This window comes from Camelina sativa, chromosome 5, assembly GCF_030686135.1.
Source record: "Camelina sativa cultivar CO46 ecotype springtype chromosome 5, ASM3068613v1".
Classification (NCBI taxonomy): domain Eukaryota; kingdom Viridiplantae; phylum Streptophyta; class Magnoliopsida; order Brassicales; family Brassicaceae; genus Camelina; species Camelina sativa.
This window is the reverse complement of record NC_141884.1, coordinates 22,213,304-22,231,945: the sequence shown is the minus strand read 5'-3', so window position 1 is coordinate 22,231,945 and position 18,642 is coordinate 22,213,304. Positions and strand designations below refer to the sequence as shown.

At 36.2% G+C, this 18,642-nt stretch overlaps 2 protein-coding genes across 8 annotated transcripts; one reads left to right on the top strand and one right to left on the bottom strand.

The window, feature by feature from the left end:
* The first annotated feature begins 300 nt into the window (after window positions 1-300).
* On the top strand, window positions 301-5,596 carry LOC104787179 (auxin response factor 1). 7 transcript variants are annotated; one of them, XM_087450569.1, is made up of 16 exons: window positions 303-534; window positions 678-724; window positions 1,491-1,557; window positions 1,786-1,901; window positions 2,129-2,224; window positions 2,331-2,387; window positions 2,484-2,636; window positions 2,725-2,809; window positions 2,964-3,054; window positions 3,133-3,297; window positions 3,589-3,708; window positions 3,803-3,878; window positions 3,996-4,167; window positions 4,241-4,710; window positions 4,866-5,056; window positions 5,172-5,596. In XM_087450569.1, exons 3-16 carry the CDS (start codon window positions 1,521-1,523, stop codon window positions 5,338-5,340), a joined length of 1,998 nt encoding a protein of 665 aa, XP_087306695.1. In that variant the 5' UTR covers window positions 303-534; window positions 678-724; window positions 1,491-1,520; the 3' UTR covers window positions 5,341-5,596. The 7 variants fall into 7 exon arrangements, with proteins under 7 accessions (XP_087306696.1, XP_087306695.1, XP_087306699.1 ...); XM_087450572.1 differs by having other exon boundaries at window positions 336-534; window positions 4,250-4,710; XM_087450570.1 differs by lacking the exon at window positions 678-724 and having other exon boundaries at window positions 301-472.
* LOC104787180 (DExH-box ATP-dependent RNA helicase DExH9) lies at window positions 5,563-11,633 on the bottom strand. Its single transcript, XM_010512713.3, has 14 exons — window positions 11,120-11,633; window positions 10,736-10,936; window positions 10,424-10,642; window positions 9,819-10,148; window positions 8,962-9,066; window positions 8,429-8,539; window positions 7,983-8,233; window positions 7,741-7,864; window positions 7,369-7,651; window positions 7,110-7,261; window positions 6,828-6,971; window positions 6,509-6,741; window positions 6,089-6,353; window positions 5,563-5,987 (listed from the first exon to the last, which is right to left on the bottom strand). Exons 1-14 carry the CDS (start codon window positions 11,375-11,377, stop codon window positions 5,709-5,711), a joined length of 2,955 nt encoding a protein of 984 aa, XP_010511015.2. The 5' UTR covers window positions 11,378-11,633; the 3' UTR covers window positions 5,563-5,708.
* Between the last annotated feature and the right edge of the window lie 7,009 nt (window positions 11,634-18,642).

The window sequence follows — 18,642 nt, the reverse complement described above, 5'->3', positions numbered from 1 at the left end:
TAAAGATTTATCAGTTATTTTAAAGTAGAGAGAGTACTTTTATATACATACTATGCAAAATTTCTAGAGCTAAATTAAAACAACTAATAATGAATTAATAAAAAACACATTTTCTATTTTATTTCCTATAAATTAAAGTTAAATTAAATTCAACAAATAATAACTAATGATCAAACATGAATATTATTAGGAGTGTAAGTGTTCGTAAAAAAACAAAATAAAACAAAATAAAAATCCGTTAATCATGGCTAGTTTTGGTGAAAATTTACACTTAAAAGAAAACGCACTTTATTATTCAATGTACAATATAGAGAGACGAGACTAGTAGAGAGACTAGAGAGCATGTCATTTGCTTCGTGGTTTGGAAAAAAAACCCAAAAGAGAAGAAAATAAAATAAAATAAAAGAGAAGAACAGAAAAAGAGGCAAGCCATAGCCAAAGGGTTCGTGTCGGCTTCAACCAAACACTGACGGTGTGTGTATACACCTTTACATACACGCCCCCTTTTATCTCTCTCTCTCTCTCACATCTTTGGTACAAATCAATCTACTGTTTCTTTCTTTCTTTCTTTGCAATTATTTTTTGATGGGTTTTTAACAGCAAATTCTCACTGCCTCCTCCTCTCTCTCCCTCCTAAATCAAACATCTCGTATTCTGGGTTTTTGTTTGAACCCTAGTTCTCTCGCTTTGGGTTGTTTGGATCCAGTTGTTTCTTTCAGTAAAGGTTCGATTTTTATTTCTGGGTTTTGCTTTCTTTTGCTTAGTAAATGTTGGAAAAGGAGAAGACTTTTGAGGATCTGTAGTCAGATTTGTGGTTTTTGTTTCTCGATTTTGATTTTTGGGGATAATCTAGATCAAATCGTTGTTTCGTTTCACATCCCAAATTTAAGTCTTTTTCTGGTTCCTGATCTTGTTTCTTTTTCAAGCTTTACCCCTTTTTTGCTTTCTAAATGGGTTTGCTCTTCTGTTGTTTTGGAATTTTTGTCTGTGGCTGTTGTGTGTATACTTGTATTCTTCTCATGGATTTGATTTTGTCACATAATTTTGAGGTTCTGAGTTGAGATCTGTAGACATGGTTGTAGTAATAGGTTTTTTTGTGTTGCACAGTGTGACTGAAATCTGTTCATTTTTGGTATGTTTGTGAGTAGGTTCTTGTCTTGCTTTTGCTTTTTTACCTCTTTGTTTTGAGGTGACTGTTGGATTACTCTTCAAATTGGGTAATAATATTTGAGAATCTGAGTCTTGTGGTGTGCTTTAGACAACAATGTAGAACAAAGCAGTTACATAAATGGCCCACATTTTTGTCAGTCAATTTATGAAAGGGTTTTTTTAAAAATGTTTTCTACATAATGACATCTATGAGAGTTTTTTTTGTTTGTCTAAATTAGAGTGAGGATAGGTCCATCTTCTTCTTCTTCTTCTTCTTCTTCTTCTTCATCAGGTGAAGGCATTTCAATCTTATCGTTTTCTCTTCTTTTGTTTTTGCTCAGGTGAAGTTATCGAAATTAAGTGGATTCCAAATGGCAGCTAGCAATCATTCATCTGAAAAACCTGGAGGTTCGTGGATCATTTTGTGTTTATACCATTCTGTCAAGTGTGTTTGCTGTTTTTTTTCTACTGGGAATTCGCTTTCTAAGCTTGTTTTGGGGATTCTGCATAACTTGGAATGGCTGATTAAAGAAGTGGATGAGGGATTTAAAGCTTTGGAGCAATTTTATTGCAACCATTGCTTTGTTTTTGAGATACAATGTTGCGTCCCATAACCATTTTTTTGTTTCTTTGTAGGGGTTTTAAGTGATGCTCTATGTAGGGAGCTCTGGCATGCCTGTGCTGGACCTCTTGTAACCTTACCTCGTGAAGGGGAACGAGTTTATTATTTCCCTGAAGGCCACATGGAGCAGGTATTCTGGTTATTGGGTTGAATCACTTAACATTGTGATAAAACCGTATCATGCTCATTTGCTAAACCCTTGTTGATGCTCTCGAGCTAAAAATAAAATCACAAAAACGTGTATTGTTGTATAGAGGAGATAAATGTGCTGTCTGTTTTTTTTCACATGATTAATCGTTTTTTTCCATCTGATTTGATTATCACATATATGCATTTAACTGGTCACTGCTTATGCAGCTCGAGGCATCAATGCACCAAGGTTTGGAGCAACAGATGCCTTCCTTCAATCTCCCATCTAAGATTCTCTGTAAAGTGATCAACATCCAGCGCAGGGTAGGCTAAAGACTGTGATGTTTGACAAAATTTCCCTACTTTTTCTTTATGAAATGTGTTGGCTAAATGATTTTATACCTTGTTGTGCTTCACTTTGCAAGCTCAGGCAGAGCCCGAGACTGACGAAGTATATGCACAAATAACCTTACTACCAGAACTGGATGTAAGCAAATTTGATGGTTTAGTGTTGTACAGAATACGGTTTTATGTTTTGTTTTCCTGTTCTTGATTTGGTGAAACTATTGTGTTTGGTTATCAGCAAAGCGAACCAATCAGCCCAGATGCCCCTGTTCAAGAACCTGAAAAGTGCACAGTACATTCATTCTGCAAGACACTAACAGCTTCAGACACAAGCACACATGGTGGATTCTCTGTGCTACGGAGACATGCAGATGATTGTCTTCCACCCTTGGTCAGACTTTCATCCGGTGTTCTTGTTACTTTTTGTGAACACCTCCAACTGTTTTTTTTTTTGTAATACTTTGCTTTCTCTTTTTTAGGATATGTCCCAACAACCACCGTGGCAAGAATTGGTTGCAACTGATTTGCACAATAATGAATGGCATTTTAGGCACATTTTCCGAGGTAATACACTTGGTATCTTATTATGAGGTGATCTTTAAACTGCGGTTCTGTAACCCCAATGCTACTGCTACTGGAAACTTTGTAAAGCTTTACATAATTCTGCAATAATTTTGCTGTTTCACGTTTGTTAAATATCACGAGTTTGTGATTACAGGGCAACCAAGGCGCCATTTGCTAACAACTGGATGGAGTGTTTTTGTTAGCTCGAAGAAACTAGTGGCGGGTGATGCGTTCATATTCTTGAGGCAAGTTCGTCATTTCATTTGTCTGGATATTATTTCTGCCATAAACGGCTGAGCATGTGACATAGTATTGTCTTTCAGAGGTGAGAATGAAGAGCTCCGAGTAGGTGTTAGGAGGCACATGAGACAACAGATGAATATCCCATCATCTGTTATCTCAAGTCATAGCATGCATATCGGGGTCCTTGCGACTGCAGCTCATGCCATTACAACAGGAACAATCTTTTCTGTCTTCTACAAGCCAAGGTCCGGTTATTCTTGCTGTAGTTTAATTGAGTCATTGACTGGGAATAAAATCCTAAAAGCAATTTAATGCCATCAAATGGTCCAGAACACATCAGTTCCTGCATCGGATTGTCAGCTTAATTTAGAAAACTTAACTTTTGCTATGTTAGATGTGTCTAACCAGTCAGGAAAGACACACCAGCTGGTCTTTTAACAAATATGCATCTTATGCATTTGAGTTACTGTTGCTTGCATATGCTTGATGATAATCATTTGGCTGCAAATCCAGGCTGACGTATCTTCTATTATCAGGACAAGTAGGTCAGAGTTTATTGTGAGCGTCAATAGGTATCTCGAAGCTAAAACACAGAAGCTGTCTGTAGGCATGCGTTTCAAGATGAGATTCGAGGGTGAAGAAGCTCCCGAGAAAAGGTATCACATCTAACTATCTTGATTTCTTTTTGCTAGTAAAGCTGAATGCAATATAATTTCTTGTCTTTATTTCTTTTCTGTTTTAACTATGCAGGTTCAGTGGCACGATAGTTGGCGTTCAGGAAAACAATTCTTCGGTTTGGCATGATTCTGAATGGAGATCGCTGAAGGTTAGAATATTCTACTGTTATACTTTGCAGTGGAGCAAGTTATAGATTTGTATTTCTAGTTGAATGAATAGAGTGATGCATCTTAATATGCTCGTTGGCAATCTGATAATGCTTTAGGTTCAATGGGACGAGCCCTCATCTGTATTTCGTCCTGAGAGAGTTTCACCATGGGAACTTGAGCCCCTAGTTGCAAATAATACCCCTTCCTCACAACCTCAGCCTCCACAAAGGAACAAACGACCGAGACCTCCTGGTTTGCCTACACCAATTCCCGGTCCATCTGCTCCAGGTATTCTGTGTTCCTTTCTCTTTTGAAATGGTCGTTGTGGCACTCTGGCTCTATTTATTTATGCTCTCTTCAGTTACTCCAGATGGTGTGTGGAAATCCCCGGCAGATACTCCTTCCTCGGTGCCATTATTCTCTCCTCCTGCCAAAGCTGCTATGTTTAGTCATGGTGGGAACAAATCATTTGGAGTATCCCTTGGATCAGCCTTTTGGCCCATCCATGCATATAGTGCTGCTGAATCCTTTGCTTCAGCGTTTAACAATGAATCTACTGAAAAGAAACAAACCAATGGAAATGTCTGCAGGCTCTTTGGGTTTGAGCTAGTTGAAAATGTTAACGTGGATGAATGTTTTTCTGCTGCTTCTGTGTCTGGTGCTGTCGCTGTAGATCAACCTGTACCATCCAATGAGTTTGACTCTGGTCAGCAATCTGAGCCGTTAAACATCAACCAATCTGATATTCCGTCAGGAAGTGGTGACCCTGAGAAATCCTCTTTGAGGTCTCCTCAAGAATCACAAAGTAGACAGATACGTAGCTGCACAAAGGTGATTATTACCCTCTTGGATCATTCACTCTATCAAAATCTTGTTTTGTTTTTGTTTTAGGTCACGACTCCAATATTTTCAGGATTATCAGAATCTTGACAGTGACTGCGTCTTACTTTGGACTAAAAGAATGTTTTCTTGGCAATTTGATTTAGGTGCACATGCAAGGCAGTGCAGTAGGGAGAGCTGTTGATCTGACAAGGTCAGAGTGCTACGAAGATCTGTTTAAGAAACTGGAAGAGATGTTCGATATCAAGGGTGAACTCTTAGAATCTACCAGAAAATGGCAGGTTGTTTACACCGATGATGAAGATGACATGATGATGGTTGGTGATGATCCATGGAAGTAAGTGCTGGTCTCAAGAAACACAGCAGCGTTTAAACTGTTGAGCATCATCTACTGTAATGTGTCCTTTTTCTTTTCTGTTGATGATCATTTTGGTATTCTTTTTGTGATGCAGTGAGTTCTGTGGAATGGTGAGAAAGATATTCATCTACACACCTGAGGAAGTGAAGAAACTTTCACCCAAGAACAAACTCACAGTCAATGCAAGGACGCAGCCAAAAAATGATGTAGATGAAAATGGGAACATAGAGGGCAGGTCATCGTCTATGGCTGGATCAAGATGAGTATATCACTGTTATGCTCTAAATGCACTTGCCACGTAGGAAAGATGAACGCAGAAGCAAAAGATCGCTAGAAAATTTGATAATTGAGATGTTTGTGTATAGCAATGAAGTTTTATGTCTTCAGATCTTATGAATTCACTTAGAAGTAAACGTTTTGAGGAGTTGTGTAGCTGAAAATGTGGAATTAAGATTCACGTCTAGATCTACGTGAAACAATGGTCATGGTCAAAAATAAAATTATGAAAAATTAACTTTCCTCTTGCTTTTATAGTTAGTACAAATTATGAGGCTTTAAGCATAAATGAAGGTACAAACAAAATTCTTTGCTTTTGGGTCAATCTTGTTGTCAGGATGAAATAAGCACGACATCACAAGTAGAGAGATGCTGCAAATACAATGTCTCTTTTGATCTTAGAAACAGCTTCTTCTAATTTAGCTTCAAGCTGTGTTTCTCCTATAGATTTTGCAGCTACTATGAGCTGTTGCAAAACTTCCTCCATTCTCCTTATCGCTCTGATCAAGCTCCCTTCGAAAACACGAACAATCTTCATGACCTCATAGAATTTAGACCCTTTTGCCCAAGCATACACCGCCTCCATTATATCCGGTCTGAACGATTGCACAAAACTCTCCACATCAATTTCAACCTGTTCACATTGCCATAAAAGACAGAAGGTTATGGACCAAAGCTTCTTCATTGGTCGAGTTTTCTTGGATGAACGCAGGGAGAGAATGTGTTAGTGAATACCTTGCAGTCAAGCTGAAGTTCAGCAACACGCCTGGCTGTGTCTTGTAACTGTATGAAGAGCAAGTCGAGTTCTTCTCTGGGTTTAGCAGCGTCAGGGAGTCTCTCTCGCCACACAAAGCAAGAGAGGAGAGAAACCAACTCCTCCACCTTTGCATCCTTGAAGACACCACTGAACATTAGCTCCGTTAATGTCAATTCTTCTGCACTACTGATTTCACATGCAACCTTCCCCTTCAACTCCACGACATTATCACTATTGGTGTATCTGCATTTCAATGGCAATAATAATAACAATATAAATAAAGCTAATAGAGTTATCAATGGAGTATTACACTTCTGTGACTTTAAAGAGGGCAGAAGAGATTGAGTTGGTTTCATAAGAATATTTCGAAAGTGAATGGTATAATAGTGAATATTTACCCTAGCCTTCGTAAAACACGCTTTCTGGCCTTGAGTTCATCTTTAAACGCCAATGTTGTTGATGATCGGACAGTTTTCTTAAGTGACTTGATCTTGGCTGTTAGCTCTTCCTTCATGTGTAGAACTTTCAGCTTTTCTGTTATGAGCGGAGATTTCGCAATTTTGTGTTTTTCAAATAGGTTTTCCAGAGCCTCCAGGCGACGAACTGTCTTTTTGTAAGAGCTGCTCTTAATCTAATGAAATAAAAGTTGTATTCATATCTTGTGAGAAGTGAAAGATAGCAGAAGCAAAAAAGCATCGGGGGGGGGAAACAAACTACCTTCATATCAACTTCAGGATCTAGGGGTATTCCATCGGGATGTCTAGAGAGTAACTCAGAAACCTTCTTCAGAGCATTCTCTCGAGCTTCCAGTGGTACAAGGTCTTTTGGTATATTCATGATTGCACTGCTTAAACTCTTAATCTGTCCATGATGAAGAAAAACAATACAATAAGATCATCAATCGCAAAATCAAGGAGAATGAGCTGCACAAGAATGTATATAACATTATATAGGACTACGAAGACAAGAAAAGAAAATTAAACAGAGCAGCCATGATACCTGAGATAAAGGAACAGTGACCACAACAGGCTCACCACGTTCCTTAATTGGCACAGCCTTAACTTTCTTTTTGCCAACGCCATCTTTACTAACCATACATCTAGTTAATACATCTACGGTGTAGTTTGCATCCTCTGGTCTTTTATTATCATCTGGATAATTTGGTCATGTCAAGACGGAATCATTACACTGTTTGAAGGGATTCCAAAATAACATTAAACCGGATAAGACGGATAAAATTATTTCTCAGAATTCTAACCTTCAGATACGCTTTTGACTTTGTTGAATTTCATTATTACTCCCCAGGTATCCTGATCTTCAATGCTGAATGATTGTGGCTCTTCATCATCATTTGTGCAATCGAGACAAACAGCTCTGTTTGGCAGCAAAAAGGGTAAGCAGTACTTTGGGGTGAACACAATTTCACATATATCCTTCTTCAGACTCTTATGTTGCAAAATGAGGTTATAGTAGTTTTTTAAACTTTCTTCTTCTTCAATCACCATAGAGTCTCTCTCTTTTCCCAGGGATTTTATTTGCTTCTGCATAAATCAGAGCACAATCAGATCATTTGCATAAAGGGGACATTATTTAACCAAGAAATCTAACATTTAGCATTATGCAACTGCACCTCGAGATCAGGTATAGCACGGTCAGCTTGAAACTGAAAGAACGAATTGCGGAGAAGATTCTCAGGATCACCTTCTTCACATCGCAACTGATTTAGAAGCATGTTATAGCTCAAATGGAAGGCACTGATTAAAAAAAATGAAACAAAACCGTCTAGATCAATAATTATGTCAATAATTATATCAATCAGGTTAATCATTTTCTACCCGGTGGATTTAATATATCTAATACTTAACAATGTACCTGTTCAAAGAATCAGCACTTCCTTTGAGCATTGATTTGGCAACAGCGGGTTCCATCTTCTCATCAACCATGAGGATACAGATACCTCGTTTGTCAATACCTCGACGTCCAGCACGACCACTCATCTGTATATATTCTCCACTTGATAACCACCGGAACTTGTCTCCATCAAACTTACGTACATTTGTAAAAACAACTGTCTTTGCCGGCATGTTCAAACCAATACTAAATGTCTCTGTAGCAAACAAACACTAAAAGAAAATACTTCAAACTTAAGTAGTAATGACAAAGTGAGAAAGAGTAAACACAATTCAAAAGAGGAAAACTTAAGTTAATGATGTATGCCAAACAGAGTTAAAACATCATAAAATTATTTACGGGTAACCAGATCAAGAAGGTAGCAAAAATTGAGACTATGGAAATTTTAACTCTACTGCTTCACCTACCTTAATAAGACCTTCTTGAAACAATATCTCAATTACTTCTTTCAAAATTGGAAGCAGTCCCGAGTGATGAACGCCTATACCTCGTTTTAAGATGGGTAAAATATTTGACACCTGCAGTACATGAAGACACAAAATTATGTCACTTTCCCCACAGAGAAAAATACATTCAACAAGTCAAATCGCATCTGAAACTAGATCAACTAACAATCACCAAAAATGACTATTAGTTCAAGATCAGGAGTATAAGGAATATATGCTTTTACATTGTTAGTAACAAGGCATACAAAATATTAAATAAAAATTGAGATAAAAGAAGCGAGGTCGGTGGGTAATCCACAACTAGTAGCCAACAAAACTAGCCATCACCTACAGAGATGTGCACAGGAACATCCTAGTACACAGAGAACCTCACAGCATTTAAACATAACAATATGTTTCACGAAATTGTGGAAAGTATTCACAAAGGTTATATAGGTTAAGGTGCATTATACAAACTCTCAGGCATCTTAGAAAGAGCTTTAATGAATGCTTGCCTGAGGTAGCTTCTTATCATCATCTGAAAGCATATCAATTGCGCTAGTAAAGATTGTCTCCACAGCGTCTTTGTCATCATCGCTGTTTAAATCCATCTTAGACATCTGTGGAACAAACATATAGGCATTATAATCACGTTATAACAGTAGGTCAGAGCCACATCACGCAGACAATGACTACACATAAAACAAGACAGGCTACAGAGTCACTGCAAGGTTTCAGGTAAACACATTATAATATCATAAAAACAAGCTTTGAACAGTCTATACAAAAGAAATATATGAATAGAGCGTTGTAGCAATGTAATAACAGACTGTCAAGATTATGATTGTAGAAACTTTTTTTAATTTGGTGGACGGTGGTGGGAACAGTATACTATAGACAAGTCTTGTAACAAGTGAGGACTTCTTATGCGAACCAACTCCTATAACTGATCCCAAGATACCCGGAAAATTCACCTTTTCTGTTACGAACTAACTCTAACCTCTATCAGGACTAACAGACTCCAGCAAGAGAGTTTTTCTGAGCTAGCTAAGACAAATACCTTAGTAGTCAACAGACATAACTAGTTTCTGAAAGAATAAAAAAAACACATGGATAAGATTGATCCCAAGAAAAAAGAAGAAAACGAACAAAAGGAACACCTAAGTTTTTGGACAAATTTTCTTATTTTTAGCAGACTCAAATCAGATACCTGTTTTGCCAATAGTTACAAACAAAAGACCATACCCCAAAATGAGATGAAATTCTCATATGACCGGGTTATTCAGGGATTTCGAAAGAGGTCAAATAAAAATATTAGTTGGTAAATGATATATTTACTTGCACCATAAAAACAAAAGAGGAGGAAACTAACCTGCGTAGCAAGTGTCTCACATTCCTTTTTACTGAAACTGAACAAAATCACGGGATCATATTGCCGCTGAATTATCATTTTCACCAGTTTGAAAATGTCACTTTCTTCACCAAATTTTCCAATCACTAATCCCTTATGAGACTTTCCATTCTTGTCACCCTCATTAGTCGGAACCAGTGCGTTCAGAGATTTCTGGAAGCTATCCTCATGAAATTTAGCCTTTTCGTCCACAACCAAGTAAAGTCCATTACCTCCAGCAGGAAAGACATAGTGCTGAAGTGGAGTTGGTCGATAATCAGTGTAAACAATGTGGCATGGTTGTTGGTGAACCTGAAATACCAATTCTATAATCACATCTCCAGAGCAACCACAATAAATAAAAATAAAAACAAAAGTTTCTTTTGAATAGGCTTATACTATGTCTACTCAAAGAAACATCATATTTATATATGAAACCTACATTACATTTCGCCAAGACGTGTTTCTATTTCCTCCAACATAAGTAAACGATATGTACAAGGTGATACGAGAATGTGCATAAAGGGTATATATTGTACTAATCCATTCACACAAGAGAGGTAGCAGGGCTAGAAAGAGTGATATACCTTAGCAACCCAATCCGCAAACTCCTTGGCATTGGGAACAGTTGCAGAAAGAAACACAAAACGAGAATTCTTCGGAGCCATTACAATACTTTCTTCCCAAACCACACCTCTTTCACTATCTCGCATGTAATGCACCTCATCAAAAATAATCCAGGCAACCTCCCGCATAATCTCTGACCCTTTGTACTGCATGCTACGCAAAATCTCCGTGGTCATGACCTAAAACAAAATACAAAAAAAAAAAAAAACTAAGAACCGATAGCAAATAAAACAATCTCTGAGACAGCACAAAAAAACAGTAAAGATACTTACAAGGCAAGAGGCATTAGGATCAATTGTAACATCCCCAGTCATCAAACCAACATCAGCAAACTCTTCTTTAAAATCTCTGTACTTCTGATTACTAAGTGCCTTTATAGGAGAAGTGTAGATAACCCTCTGGTTTTCCTTCAAAGACATGGCAATAGCATATGATGCCACAACAGTTTTACCAGCAGATGTATGAGCTGAAACCTGCACATCAAACCATACACTTAAGTTTTCTTATTTTCTTCTACATTCAATTGAACTACACTATATACCTAGAAAAGTTCATAACTTCTGATTCTAATAATAGAAATCATTGTAAAGTTCACAGCTTGAACCAAAAGATTGAAACTTTACAGCTTGGAGCTTTGAAAACAGATGAAAGCATACCATGACTGACTCGCCATTATCGAGACACTTGATAGCTTCAGATTGGAAGGAGTCAAGGGTAAAGGGGAACTCTTTAGCCGGTGGTTTATTGTCAACGGAGGGAGCAAGAGGAACATAATTTTCAGGGAAGGAAACATCGTGAACGCAACCAACAAGCTCTTCGTTGATGATTTGGGTTGAATCGTCTTCTCTTTGAACCTTCTGCGGCGGAGCACAATCAGAGGATTCCTCCGCTGATTTTCTCTTAACCGAACCCATGGAGAATGGTGTGTGTGAGTTCTCCGCCGCCGAGTAACGTTGCCGGGTGGTTTGCACAAAACGAAGAAGATGAATACTTTCTCTCTCTCTCTCTTTCCACGTGTGTTTTAGGGTTTCCCTCTTAGCCCAGTTAGCCCTTTGTTAGGCCCAATTGTTTTTCGACGTTGGTTCATTTTTTTTGTTTTTTTTTTTCAAATCAGTTGTTTTTTTTTTTAGAACATCATGATTAGGAATGTCAAAATGGGTAAAAACCCATGAGTTTATCCTGTTTGTCTATTATTTTAACGGCTATGGGTTAAATTTTTATATCCATATAAATAAATGGATTTTGATGGGTTCGTCCAGTGGGTTTGTGGATTTATCGGAGTAAACCCATTAGAGTTATGGGTTACCAATGGGTTGATGGAAAAAAACAAAAATAATATATATATATATATATGCATATAATATAATATAGATATATATTAATATGTAAAATATTTTCTTTTTATAACTAATTTATGTAAAATATCTAAAATAAATATTAAGTTTTTCTACTTTGCTAAAAACAAAAAAAGTAAACAATAATATATATGTCAATGATCTAAAATGAATGTGAAATTTTTCTATAATATCTAGAAATTAATTTTTAAGCTTGAAAACTTTGGTTGGTTTTTTAATTCTATTTTATATAAATATATTATGGATTTAATATCAATTATTTTATTTATTTTATTTTTATGTGGATAATCCATATAACCCATTTAGTCATTGGGTTTTATATAGGCTGCAAATGGTTGAATGGTTGAAGAGATTGAACATGTTGAAAAAAATTATTCAACTAATTTTCACTATTTGCATTGTAAAGGTTGAAGAGGTTGGAAAAAACTATTCAGCCCGTTCAACCCAAAAAGTTGAAAAAATAAACTAATCCTACAGCAAAAATCTTCAACTTGTTCAACCACTATTTTGGAGATGAATGAGCTGAATATTATTCAGCTCAATTTTGTTCAATCCATTTTTTCAATTTTGTGCATCCATTTGCAGCCATAATTGGGTTTGAGTATATAAATTCAACCCATTATAATAAATGGGTCGGATTGAACCCGCCCACAAAAGTCTCTAATCTATGTGAGTATGGGTCGGGTCGGGTCGGGTTATCCATTTTGACACCCCTAGATTCAGTTATGTTTTAATCATTCAGTTTACTTATTAATAGACTATATATTCACCCGCGAGACTATTTTTTAAAATATAATTTCTATATATAAAATTAATGTTTAATTTGTATTTTTAAAAATGTACAATCTTACAAATATAGATATATTAAAAGTTTCATTTCAAAAATGGCATTTCTCATAAAATTCCCTATAGCTAATGGTATGCTTGTAAATAGGTTCCAACTCTAAAATTTATTTGCTAAATGTCTCCAAAGTGTATATATAGATCTTTTGGTGAATATAAGAATACAAATTTTTAAAATAAAAAAATAATCAAATCACTAAAACTATATGATGTTTGTTATTCTTCTTATATTTTAATCATGATTCCAATCTTTTATTAATAAATCTTTTTTTGTCAGATATACTTTAAATCTTGGGGCAATTTGCCTAATAACCAAAATCATAAATCAAATTAAGTAAATAGCATATAATTTTTAAAAATCAAGAAATACGTATAAGGGAAAGACAAAATTACTATTTTAATGTTTTGGGGGTAAAGGTGGTAGTGGAGGGTGGAGGTGGTCCGGCGAGCGATGGCGGTAGACCGGCGACCGTTGAAAGTAGTCTGGCGACCGGTGGCAGTGGTCCGGTGACCGCTGGCGGTGGTCTGGCTACCGGTGGCGGTGATCCGACTACCGGTGGCTGTGGTCCGGCGACCAGTGGCGATGTTCCGGTGACCAGCGAGGTGGTGTCGGTGGCCAGAAATCCATCATCTCGACGGCCAGAGGTAGTGGTAAGGAGGTGCGATGGTGGTGGTAAGAAGGTGAGAGTGATAGTGGTGGTATATGGTTTGTATAGTTAGATAATTAATTTTTGTTTTTTTCTTGGTTAGTTTTCCCAAATACTCTTAAATCTTTTATATTTTGGAGGAAATCATGAAATCATTTTGGCGAGAAAACACATTATTTATTAGCGGACAGTATCATAGTAAAGAATAGTCAGATTTTTAACAGGAACTTAGAATCACATCTTTCAAGGCAGCCTCCACAAGGTACAGCTAACATATCTAAAATCCCAACTCATCACTTTTATCGCATGATGAAGCTCAAACCTTGTTAAGATCATCCTTTAAACCGGCTTGATTTGTTTTTTTTTTTATATATTGTTTGAGTTTTTACTCGCACAGTAACTAAAGGCGGATTCACATTGGTTGAGAGTGGTGAAACTGTACCAGATGAAATATAAAGTAGCTTGATTTTGTATTAAAATTGTTGATACAAGTGGTTCAGTGGTAATGAATGTACTACTTAATCCAATAGGGAAAGGGTTCAAGTCCCCTTTAAAACAATTTTTTGCTCTTTTTGCACCTGGGCAAAACAGTCGCTCAAAAGTCAAACATGAAAAACAAGTTAAGCCCTATTGGATTAGTTACTTGGTTTAGTAAGCCTTAATATAAACTAGTCCCTATTTTAGTTTAAGACGGAACTGCTCAAATAGAACCAAAAAAAAAAAAAAACATAACCAACAACTTCTCTTTTTGTACCTGTTTTGTGTGTTTATATAACATCCGCGAACCAAAACTGTGCATTTTGGAGATGGGTGTCGATCGACACCACGAATAGTGTCAATCGACACCATTATTTTCTGGTTCGACCAGATTGACTTAGTTGTCGATTTGGTTTGGTTTGGTTTAAGGAAAACCATTGAACCAAGATATTTGAGGATTTGTAGACAGAAGGGTTTTAGCAAGTTTTGTTTGTCGCCGTTTCATCATTTTGAGAGAAAAAGAGAGAAAATAAGCGTTATTGAGTTTTTGGGAGGATTGGTGAGATTACTTGGTTGTTCTTGAGAGATCTGAAGCTAGGAAGGTGCTAGAAGCTTGCTAGGAGGGTTGGATTCGTTGATGTTGGTCAGAATCTTCCTACAAATAGGTGAGTGAATGACCATGGCTTATCTAAGCTAAGATCTCTACTTTTTCTGTGATTTGGTGCTTATGTGATTGTTTCCTTTTAGTTCTCTATGGTTTATCGTGGCTGGGTTTTGCTTCTGAGGATGCATGGAGCGGATTGGAGAAGCTTGGAGGCGAGATTCGGAGTTCCTGATCGAAGGAAAGGTGTCGATCAACACCAACGCGAGGATGGCTCGATAAATTTGGCGAGTGTCGATCAACACCATGTGGAGGTGTCGGTCGACATAAACTAGGGTTTTGGGAATGTCGAGTATGGTGTCGGTCGACACCCTTCTTCAGTTACGATGGAACGATGCGATGCTTTGTATATTGCCTGGTTTGTTTATTTGTTTGTTGTTTGTGGCATGTAGAGATCTTATTGCTTGTGTGTATAGCCCAGTAAATGGGAGGATTACCTCACTGAGTGTTTATAAAATACTCATGCATCTCAATTTGTGTTTGTGGTGCAAGTAAAGGCAAAGTGTGATCGTGGAATCAAGGCAATGAAGATGAGGATGTTCTAGGGACTCGATTGGTTGTTGTCTGACATTGCTAGGGTAATAGAGTTGGGTAATTAGAACATTGTTAGGTTGCTGGTTATGTGTTTCATGTTGTTTGAGTATTGGATATTTGTTATGTTTCACATATTGGTTATTTATTATTAGATATTTATTGGATAATGTATGGTTTATTTTCCGCTGTTTGGTTTGGTTGTGATTAGGTGGCTAGTGGATATGGGACCACTAGTTTAGAGTATTTATTATTTATTAAAAAAAATGGATCTGGTCGTTTTAGTTTGGTATCAGAGCCCTTACGGGTCTAGGTTTGGGTTCACTAGGCTTGGTGATGTAGATGTTTGGGATTTGCATGCTTTGATTATTTATTACAAAAAAACGGGTCGGGTCGTCTCAGTTTACAATATGGAAAAGGAGATCAGAGCATGGGTGTCGAGTATAGGTCGCTGGAAGGCTTGGATCTTACTGTTTTTCGTCAGTTACAACCAAAACAAGAGATGAGTGCGCGACCATGACTTACCTAAGCGATTAGATGTGTGTTTTATGTGATTGATTGCTTGTGTGCTTGTTTGTGAGTGATTGTCTTGATGGTTGCAGTTTTGGGCGTCACGTACGTTGTGGTGACGGTTGGAGCCGAGAGAGATTGTGTTTGGCAATGTTTGGCGCGACTGTATCGATTGACGCCAGGAGGGCATCGATCGATGCAACGATGATTTTGGTGGATATGTGAGGGAGCATCGATCGATGCTAGGAGGGCATTGATCGACACAAGGGTTCAGCGTCGATCGTGACGACGAGGGGTGTCGGTCGACATATGTGTTCAGAGTTGTCTAGTTTGCTTGTTTTGTGTGTTGTTTGTGTTTGTCTTTTCGCTTGTGTGTATAGCCCAGTAGATGGGAGGATCACATCATTGAGTATTTCTGGTAATACTCACGCATCCCATTGTTTTTGTGGTGCAGGTAAAGCGAAAGTGACTGTGGAATCAAGTCGATGATGAGGAGAATGTTTTAGTGGCTCGTTGATGTGTTGTGTGGTTTCCATTAGGTTACTAGAGTGGGTTATTAGAATGACGTTAGGTTGCTGATTTATTGCTTCTTGATATTATTGAATTAATGGTTGTTAGTATTGTTTATTTGTGCATTCGTTTATTGGTTACTGGATTAATGAGTTTGGTTTAAGTTATATGTTGTTGTTTAATTGGGGTTATGATGTTAGTGAATATATTATCATTGGTTTAATATTATATTAAAACAAAAAAATGGATCCGGTCTTTTCGAAAAGATAATTTAAATAAGGATTTACAAAATTTTGGTGGTAAAAGATAATAACAAAACTACAAAAGAAAACTCTTGATAGATGGAAAAGAAACTCAGGAAACGGAAAAAAAGGAAGTGTTTTCTGGCTTTATAAGAGACTAGTATATGACTTGTGCATACGCACAGTATTATTATTTGTAATAATATAAAGTAACAGAATTATTATTTGTAATAAAATAATATATAGCTAATTATTAATTTAGAATAAAGTAATATAATTTTAAGTAATTTGACAATATAATTTGGTTGAATGTTAGCAAATTTTGATGTTACTGTACTAAAAGGAAATTAATGTGGAAAAAGTAAGATATTTTAAATATTTTACATTATAATTTGGTTGAATATTTGCAATTTTTTATGTTACTATTAAAAGTAAATGTACAAATTAAAGACTAAAATTTGTGTAACTTATTTGCAACACCACATAAGCTCATATAAATTTAATTTCTGAAAGTAGATATTTAAACTGTTATTAATATAAAATCTAATATATATATATATATATATATATATATATATATATATATATATTTTCACAAACCACAAAACGTTTCCTTTTACTCTTAAGAAATAAAAGAAAGGAGATGAGATAAACCCTCTCTGCTCAGTCGGAGATATACTTCGCCGCCGAGTTTCGATGTGCTCCAACGTCGTCCATGCATTCCTCTTTCTCTCACCACCGTTCTTTCATCGTCCTCTTTCTTCTTTATCGAATACATGCTGAACATGTATTCGCCAAACCCTTCATCTCTTCTTCACCACCAAATGAGCCCCAAAACAGATTATTTTAATTGTTGAGGAATAACAGGCTCATGTTCTCTCTGCGACTCTCCTGCACAAACATAACAACACACAACAATTAAAAGATAAACTACACAGTCTACACCTATGCAGAGAAAGAAACAATCTTCAAATAAAACATATGTTAACTGACCATGGCTCAAGCCCGTTTGCTTTGCTAGCATGAGCATATCAGAGTCCTTTGGGTAACTATTCATGTTTACAAAAACAAATCAGCATTTTTTTATGAAGAATGTGCGTGTAGAGAAAGATACATAAGAGACTTACACGGGTGTAGAAAATGCTCATAGAGCCAAGTACGGAGAATTAAAACAGAGGAGGCTGTGGTTGTTCGAACCGAGGGTATGGATCTGGTGGCTTGCCGTGAATACGATGGTGGTGACTGGTAAAGTGGTAATCAAAGATAAAAGTTGTTTTGTCGTGCTATGATTTTTTGTGTTTCAAATTTTGGTTTTTAGAGAAAGTTGAAGAGAGAATAAATTAAAATTGGATTTATATAGAAGATGGATTTGTTGTAAACCACCATGAACACCACGTTAGTGGGAGTAAAATTAGGGATGGTTTAAACTGTTGTGTTTGTCGCAATGGAGAAAACGCTAAAGAACGTGAACAAATAAGCGGTGGGGTTTTCAAGCTTCTAGGTTCACAAAAGGTTGGGCTTATAATACACATACAGCAAATCAAAACCATTAATAAGTCCAGAGGTTTGTTACAGTTTCGTACATGAGATTGGTTAAGTGGTTTTCTGAAAAAATATTCCTATTTTTTTTACACGATCTGGTGTACATTTGTTCTTGTTTTTTTTTTCAAAATAAAAAAGAACACAAAATCTGATGTGGCTTTATTTGATTGGACGTGTGATTTGTGGTTTATAAGATAAAGGATTTAGAATTAGGAAAACAAACAAAAACAAATATGTGAGAGATAAAACTGTAATTCATAGTTGCAAAAAGGAGATAGAGATCATGGGTGAACAGCTAGAGGAAAGTAGGACCGTAAATAAAAATAAATGTTTTGTAATTTTTTTTTTCTCGAATAATAGGTGTAAGAAAGTATAAGGTTTTGGACAGTTTGTTTCTTTGGCATGATTTCAATATATTTTCAATATATTTTTATGAATTATAAATATTAATCTATATACCCAATTGACCAGAAAATTAAATCTGTACCATGCTTTATTTCATAATTAGTTCTCTCTCCTCTCTATATTCTTTTTACCACATTTCTCCTTCTTTTTTTTATGCTAACTACAAAAATGCCATTAAACATTTAAAACATTTAAAAAATATTTAAACTTTAGAATATCAGTGTTAATGTTCATAAACCAATGTTATTGATCGTAATAATGTTCATGTAATCGACATACACTGTTCACTATACAAGATGGTAAAACATTTTGCATTTTAGTGTATACTTATTTGTTTATCATGCTAAATAAAATGATATCGCGATAAATTACTTATTGATATCAATATAAACATCAGAATTTAAATCAAATTTTGATGATATTTGTTTAGGTAAAAACATAATATGAGTTTGATGA

Coding starts and splice junctions, on each gene's coding strand:
- LOC104787179 (XM_087450570.1), top strand. CDS start 1,521: ATGGCAGCTAGCAATCATTCATCTGAAAAACCTGGAG. Junction 2,225..2,330: donor TGATCAACATCCAGCGCAGG/GTAGGCTAAAGA, acceptor TTGCAAGCTCAG/GCAGAGCCCGAGACTGACGA. Junction 4,711..4,865: donor AGATACGTAGCTGCACAAAG/GTGATTATTACC, acceptor AATTTGATTTAG/GTGCACATGCAAGGCAGTGC.
- LOC104787180 (XM_010512713.3), bottom strand. CDS start 11,377: ATGGGTTCGGTTAAGAGAAAATCAGCGGAGGAATCCTCTGATTGTGCT. Junction 6,742..6,827: donor ATCCTGAAGTTGATATGAAG/GTAGTTTGTTTC, acceptor TTATTTCATTAG/ATTAAGAGCAGCTCTTACAA. Junction 5,988..6,088: donor AACTTCAGCTTGACTGCAAG/GTATTCACTAAC, acceptor CAATGTGAACAG/GTTGAAATTGATGTGGAGAG.